General features: G+C 39.0%; 1 protein-coding gene across 1 annotated transcript; it reads left to right on the top strand.

The window, feature by feature from the left end:
* On the top strand, positions 1 to 4439 carry LOC133707275 (probable aldo-keto reductase 2). The gene is made up of 5 exons (XM_062132837.1): positions 1 to 225; positions 299 to 499; positions 1607 to 1779; positions 1859 to 1961; positions 3932 to 4439. Exons 1-5 carry the CDS (start codon positions 13 to 15, stop codon positions 4271 to 4273), a joined length of 1032 nt encoding a protein of 343 aa, XP_061988821.1. The 5' UTR covers positions 1 to 12; the 3' UTR covers positions 4274 to 4439.
* The last annotated feature ends 3561 nt before the right edge of the window (positions 4440 to 8000 follow it).

Raw genomic sequence — 8000 nt, 5'->3', positions numbered from 1 at the left:
CACATAGCATTTATGGCGAGCATGAGGAGGATGAAGCTCGGGTCACAAGGCCTGGAGGTCTCAGCTCAAGGACTGGGCTGCATGGGCATGTCTGCCTTCTATGGCGCCCCGAAGCCCGAACCCGACATGATCAAGCTCATCCACCACGCCATCGACTCCGGCGTCACCTTCCTCGACACCGCCGACCTGTACGGTCCCCACACCAACGAAATTCTCCTCGGCAAGGTATGTCCTTCACTCTTGTAATCGATTCCTATTTATATGAGATTGTTTGGATTTCATTGAATTGATGGACCAGGCTTTGAGTGGAGGGGTGAGAGACAAGGTTGAACTGGCCACCAAATTCGGTATCAGGTTTGCGGACAACAAAATGGAGGTTCAAGGCGACCCGGCATATGTGAGAGCTGCTTGTGAAGGAAGCTTGAAACGCCTTGGTGTTGCTTCTGTTGATCTCTGTTATCAGATTAGGATTGACACCCGTGTCCCCATTGAAGTCACGGTTTGATCTCTTCTGTTTTCTGTTCAATATCGCTGCATGCAGTCATTTTAATTCATAGATGTAATTAGTTACTCAATTTTCTCTAGTTTGTGGTTTCCCTAATGGAACTGAGGGCTTGACCACTACTAGATACTCTTTTTTTTAATTAGCCTCAGCTGCTTCGTATTGAATTGATCAAGTTTGAAGAGGTTGTCAGTGCTGAGTGTAAATGGGCCTTCACAAATCTTGCTTTAGTTGCATTGCGTCAAGTGATGAGGAAATAGTCCCATCTTTCGAATCATTACACACGGTTTGTGTAAAGATGTGTGATTCTCTGTTATCTTGACAATCACTGATTTACAAATCATCTCTAGGCTGCCAAATTTTTTTGGTTGATGAAAAGTTGCTTTTAGTATCCAAGGCATTGATTCTATAAATATTCTTAGTGCCCATCAAACCGTTACATCTTTGATTGACCCATGCATATTTACTCCAAGCTCCTCCTCCTTCCTCGTGTATATATGATTTATGCACTATTATACAGTAGGAGAATGGTAATTAATGTGATTGCCTCTTTTAGTTGAGATTATGACTAAACTGCAGATCATTTTTAATTCTGAATTTTAAATCAAATGTGCACTGTTTTTGAGCTTCCATTTGCTATGTTCATGCTATCTTGGGCATATACCTAGTTTGCTTCTGTTATCTTATTCATATGTCTAGTCGCTTGTGTTATCATCCCCATATGTATATGGCTTATGTTATGCCCTATGTATAAGGGAAATTTACATTATGACACGACACCTATGAATAGAAGTACATGTTGATTAGAGTTGCATCCTTTAGTACAAGTCTACAGTACAGTCCAGAAATTTATAATCTTTAATCTATATGGAAAAGATTTTGTGAACTACCATTTGTTAAACACAAAAGCCACTACATTTTGTCATCATTTTCAGTGTATATCATTTCCAAATTTTTTAAATCACATAATGTTCTGTATTATCTTGTAGCTTATGCATCTTGCCTACTAGACTATTAATCTTTTGTTATTGCGATGCGTAAGTCTGTTATTTTGAGCAAGCTCTCATTTTCTTAATTAAATTCCTTTATTTTGTCTTTGTGTAGGTGGGGGAGCTCAAGAAGCTAATTGAAGAGGGTAAAATAAAGTACATCGGTCTGTCTGAGGCGTCAGCTTCAACAATAAGAAGAGCCCATGCTGTTCATCCAATAACTGCTGTGCAGCTGGAGTGGTCCTTGTGGTCAAGAGATGTAGAGGAAGAAATAATCCCTACTTGTCGGTAAGGCTTGACGGAGCTACCTAGATTATTAGAGTACGTTGCTAGCAATTCATTGATATTACTGTCCCAAATTTCTCAGGGAACTTGGCATTGGCATTGTTGCATACAGTCCTCTAGGAAGAGGATTCTTATCATCGGGGGCAAATTTCATCGAAAATCTTCCCAATGATGATGCTCGAAAGGTTGGTTACACAAATATTACTTGTGATATGCATGTGCATTAGATAATAAACTTAATTATATAGCTGATCCCATGTCTCGTCCTTCTATCTCCTTGAAAGTTCTTAAATCCTATGTTTGTAGTTGGCCTTTAGTAATCTGTGTTTGTGTGTCCTGGTTGACTTCATTCAGTAGTCTATTGTAATTCCAGTATCCAAGCCTTAATGTATCACTCTCGAGAGGATCACTACGTGATTAAATTTAATAAGTATTCATAATATGTTTTGAGCTGTGGTTTCTGAGAGGGGGGTATTGCAAATTTGATTTAGGACAAATCATTTTTGCCCTTTCGATTTTAATTCCGACACTTTTGAGAAAGTAGAGATATTATTGGCGAGTCAGGTAGCCTAGCAGCTCTCACCGCACAGCGTAACTATAGTTTTGGAGTCACCCCCGCTAATTGATTATTTGACAAGTCAAAGTGCACTGTCATGCTTACCCAACAAAAGGAGTGCCATGCTATGATCGTAATCATAAGAAGCTTATTATAATTCTAGGGTTTTTGTCATTTTCAGAGATTTTTTTCCCACTTACCCCATTAAGTTTTGTTTTTAATTCCTTCTTATCCAAAACACTCTAAGGATGTATTCCTTAATACCCTATTAAGATTTTTTTTAAAAAAATTTTTAATACCATTTTACCCTCACCCCTTTGTTACTTAGAGAGAGAGAAAAAAAAAATCGAAGAGAGAGAAACCAAAGGAAACTTCGCCAGAGCCGGTCACTGATCGCCGGATTCCCATCATTGGTCGCGGGAATCCGGCCAACCTTCGCCAGATTCCAGCCAACTTTAGCTGGAGTCCTCGACCGGACTTCGGTCACCGACCACCGCCCACATGAATTTTTTGAAAACCTATATTGCCCCCTAATAGACGTCTATTGCCCCCCAATAGAGGACAACAAACCTCTATTGCCCACCAATAGATGTCTATTACCCCCCAATAGAACTTTCGGTCGCCGGAATGGGAACTAATCTTCCTGGAATTAGACAAATAAAACTTTGATTAAAGAAAAAAATGGAGATTATATTAATTCAAAACATCTATTACTATCCAATAGACGTCTATTGACCCCCAATAGACATTCAAATTTTTTTTTCCCTTTCCTTCTTTCCCATTACTTAAAAAAATAAAATAAAAATTCCTTCTGATTTGGGCACCCTAGCATCCAACATACCCAGCAACCACCACATATGATTCGCCAATCAAAGCCTGGCTGCCCAGCTTTCGAGTGGTGATCTTTGACATGAACCATTTTGAAAACAAAGCAAGCCACTGAACCATTTCGAAAACAAAGCAAGCCAAAAAAAAAAAAGTGTAGAGAGATTCACCTCATCCTTCCCCTACCTAGTTTGCGGCTTCGTGGCCATCACTGGCTTCAGCGAAGCCACACACGACGATGAAGAAGACGACTGAGCCGAGGGAGGAGAGAGAAGATGATGACGGCAGTACTGCTCACCAATCTGATCAGAGAGAGAGAGAGAGAGGTGAAGGATCTGCTCCCCAATCTGACCGGAAACGATGGCGACAAGGTTCATCAGTGGGCACTGAGGATCTGGGCCCTCAGCATGAGGGAGGCAGAGAAAGAGAGAGAGAGTTTCTCATGACCGGTAGGAGAGAGGAGAGAGAGGGGCAATGGCATGGATGTAGTTTTTTAATAAAGATGAGGGTAAAAATGTCAATTTAGTTTAAAATGGGTAAGCGAGATAATTTTGCCTCATTTTGGTGTTTTGGATCAAGAACCCTAATTCTTACTACAATTCTCAAATATGTTTCAGTGCTAAGAACATACGGCAGTTGATCTGGAAGAAGCCCAAATTATTTTTCGTATTATGTACGAGTTATGTTCAATCTGCATATTAGTGCCTTTGGATATCATTTGGTTTGATAAAGCTATATTTCTTGATGCTTAAATATGTACTGCGTTGGTTGCAGAATATGCCCAGGTTCCAAGGTGAAAACCTAGAACATAATAAAACAATATTTGAGCGAGTAAGTGATCTTGCAACAAGGAAGGGTTGCACCCCATCTCAACTAGCACTGGCCTGGGTTCATCACCAAGGAAATGATGTGTGCCCTATACCCGGAACCACCAAGATTGAGAATTTTAACCAGAACATTAAGGCTCTATCTGTGAATCTGACACCAGAAGAAATGGCCGAGCTTGAATCTTTTGCTTCCCCAGATGCTGTTAAGGGCGACAGATATCCGACTAGCTGCAACAGTACTTGGATGAACTCTGACACTCCACCATTGTCTTCATGGAAAGCCATATAAGTAGGTGCCTAGAATCTCTGAGTTATCTCACAATAATGTCTCTTTGTGCCTTGAGAATTTTGTGAATTTGTATTTTTGTTCAAAGACTTGGTGATTTATGAAGCCACCAGAGTAATATGTTTAATGTCTGTCCTTGAAACAATAAAAAGTTCTGTATTAAAATTTGAATTTTATAACTTGTCTGAGTATTTGGGTTCTTGTGTTTGGTGGGATGGCAAGATAATGACATTCTATTTGAAATTGGAAGGAGGTCATGTGTTCGAGCCCCATCAAAAATGGGGTTAAAATAAATAAAAAAATTGTCTGAGTATCCAGGAGTAACAAAATATCTAAGGCGAACAAAAATTCTGAAATTCTTTCAAGTTAAAAGTGCTTAAATTGTTAGAGATGTATAGTACATCCAAATCCTCAGAAGATGATTACATGTTCTACCATGGAGGTTTAGACTCTCATGAAGTCATCCCTCGTTACATGACTTATTTATCAAGTCTTTTTGTTTGCTTGTCTCTCTGAGACATAATTTATATGGCGTTTCTAGCCTTAATTAGATTATATTATCTCTTTTGTTAAAAAAAATGATAAAAAATTAAACGAAAGTGTGAAATATTTTATATGCCATTTTTAGCCTTAATTAGATGATATTATCTCTTTTATTAAAAAAAAAAACTAAAAAAAAAAATTAAACAAAAATGTGAAATAGTTTATAAGATATGGATATACACCAATATATTTACTGACCAATTACATATAGGGCTATTTTTGAATATTATGTTAGCCAACATGCCACTAACAATTTTTTTTCTTCATTAACCAACTAGATTTAAAATTGTTTAAATTTTAGATATCAAAAATCAACATACTTACGAAAATGTCACTAGAGTAAAAAATCATCAATAATTCTCTTTTTTCTCCTCTCCGGCGAGGTCTCTGACGACATCCAGCTACTCTCACCACCACTAAAAGCTATTGTCACCAACACCAAAAGTTATTCTCACTAACACCAAAGGCTACTACTCTCACCAACACTAGAAAGTTACTCTCACCAACAACAAAAGCAACTCTCACAAACACCAGAAAGCTACTCTCACCAACGTCATCATTTTCCATAATTGCGGACAATGTCTCTACCTGATTCATGGCGTCGCTCGCCATTTCGAAGAATGGGAAAATCATCTTTGGGGGCTGTTGCAACTCTACAATTTTCCGACATCACTGCGCAATTGGGCGTCTGATTTCGGTGAAGAATAAAATTGATGCAAAGGCTCTGATGGGAATGATGTCCCATCCATTTGCGGTTTGAAGAATCGCCTCTCGGAAGGAGAGGGATCACATTGTTAATGGGGATCCCTGGCTTTGTACAAAGTTTCTGCTTGCTTTGACCTTACAATGGCCTCTTCAACATGAAGTCTGCCTCGATCACTTCTATTTCAGTGTGGATGGAAGTGTTTGGTCTTCTGCTAGCATTAATTGGTTATAAAGGCAGCTTTAATGGTTGGCTCCACTTTAGGGTTTGTGCTATAGATTGACAAGCCCGAGATCTAGCAGGGTACCTGTAAGTATTTGGTTGTGTCAATGAGATAGGCATATCCCCCTTTTAAGTTTGAATTCTTTTCGTGAGAATTGGATTCAAATTTGCTCACCACCTAAATATTGGTGGTGGTATCACCACTCAATAAACACATGCCACGTGTATTGTAACTTAATTGTAGTTTTTTTTCTTAGGAGAAAACTTAACTATGGTTAGTAATAATAAATTTTTAATTAAAAATTAAAATTACTCTCTCCCCCCTCTTTCTCTCTCTTGCACCCCACAAAAAACTGAAGTCTGCAATTGTAGCCACCCCATCTCACCGAAACCCAATTTGCTTGAATCCTCTCTTGGGAAGAACCCCACTCTGCTACGTTTTTGAACCCAACCTTTCAAATTCAAAAGAGCTTGATTTCCCATAGCTTTTTCTTTTTAGAATTGGTGATCTAAATTGCAGGCTCGATTCATTTGATTATCTGAATTGAAATGGAAGAAGACCTCTCCAAATTGGCTGCTGATTCCGATGAGCTTGACTATGTTTCGTTGATACAACACCGTAAGCTGTTATTGGCTACCGAGCAAAAACGGACGTCAGCTCGTCAATCTCCAAATTGCTTTCCCTTTCTTTGTTTGAAATGTTTCGATGCAATTTTGGTTTGGGTTTCCATTGGAAGAGGCTGAGTAATCAGTATAGTATTAAGACTTTTGAAATAATGAAATAATTTGGATTACTCAAAATCAAATCCCAAAAGGCCAAAACTGAGATCTCTGCATCTCTGATATGTTTCTGAGTTTGAATGGAGAAGGAAGAAATACATTATTGCTTCTTTTTATTTCTCTCTCTTCATTAACCACATTAATATTATTAATTTATTAACACTAATTCTAAAGACTTAACCATGATTAAATGGTGCAACCAACACGTGTCAACTGTGTATGGAGTGGTGGTATCACCACCTTACTAAAGGTGGTGAGCAAATTTGAATCCGTGAGAATCGGTGGTGCTCCATTGTAAATAAGAGAAGTTTATCAATTTTTGCCGGGTTTGGGCCTTTTGGAGCGCCCATCTTCTGGCTGCACTAGTCCTCCCTTCCCGTAGGAGAATGGCGGATTGTGTTATACTTCTTTTGGTATGTGTCCCAACCCTAACCCTAATTCTAGGATGCAGGGAATCAGTTGATAGCTGCATCGGCAAATGATGTCGATCCCTAACCTCTTTTCTAGTGTTTTGCTTGCTCTCTCGGTGTTTCTACCTTTGCGCTGGTAGCTCAGGTAACTTATTTTCGTGTTCTGACTCTTGCTGCTACTCACATTGATAATCGTCAATGCATGACTATGTGCGATCCTGCTCCGATCACGAGTGTTAACCCGACTCCGGCACCTTTGTTCACTATGCTAAGAAATTGAAATAGCTGGTTCCCTTCTCACCTGTTCAACTAGATTTTGAACCTTCCTTGGCTTTAGCTTCGAAGACCGGGGCTATAGCAGTTTCTCTTGCAAAGAAATGGAAATTTGGTCGACCAATTCGCAGCAAGAGCAAGGTCCAGATTGATAAGCTGCAGCCTAAAAAGATGAAACTTCTGAAGGAGTCCAATTTTCCCAAAAAGCAATGGAAGAAGTTGTTGATAAAGAGTAGGTGTCGGATCAAGTTGAGTTTGTAGCTACAGTTGATATTCCTGGGGAAACCCCCTCTGTGTATAGTAGTCCTAGGTTTAAGAATAAATTGGGGTTGGAGTTTGAATTGTCAAGTTATTGATTTCAGAGCTTTCTATCTAGGGTAGCTTTAGAGTTACCTAAACAATGATATAATTTTGTCGTGCAAGGAATAAACTTATTTAAAAGCAAGTCACCATGCATCCTACTCAAGCAAGTCCAGCAGCTCTACTACTTTCCAATCTTTGCATATTAATCCTCCCAAGCTTCCCCTAAAGCGTGTTTCAAGCAAGCTGATCAGATGGCATTCTCAAGATAAGACTTTTAAACTTAATTTATCATCAAGCCTCTGCTGGTTTTGTTTTTCATGATCACCAAGGAAATCTGATTCTTGTTGTAAAACGAACATAACAATGTTTCAGAAAATGGAGATTCAAGTGTGTTTATTCATCTCATACAAGGAGGTATTTATAGGAATACAATTGAGGTGTGAGATGCTTGATGACAGCTCCATTTCTAGCTTTACATTGTGGCATTGTGGCTTTG

Source organism: Rosa rugosa, chromosome 4 (assembly GCF_958449725.1).
Source record: "Rosa rugosa chromosome 4, drRosRugo1.1, whole genome shotgun sequence".
In the NCBI taxonomy this organism is placed as follows: Eukaryota; Viridiplantae; Streptophyta; class Magnoliopsida; order Rosales; family Rosaceae; genus Rosa; species Rosa rugosa.
This window is presented reverse-complemented; position numbering and strand designations above follow the sequence as displayed.

Bases quoted from the DNA above. Each gene is read 5' to 3' on its own strand.
- LOC133707275 (XM_062132837.1), top strand. From the start codon at position 13: ATGGCGAGCATGAGGAGGATGAAGCTCGGGTCACAAGGCCTGGAGGTC. The intron at 226-298 runs GTATGTCCTTCA...TTGATGGACCAG, and splicing joins ACGAAATTCTCCTCGGCAAG to GCTTTGAGTGGAGGGGTGAG. The intron at 1,780-1,858 runs GTAAGGCTTGAC...CAAATTTCTCAG, and splicing joins GAAATAATCCCTACTTGTCG to GGAACTTGGCATTGGCATTG.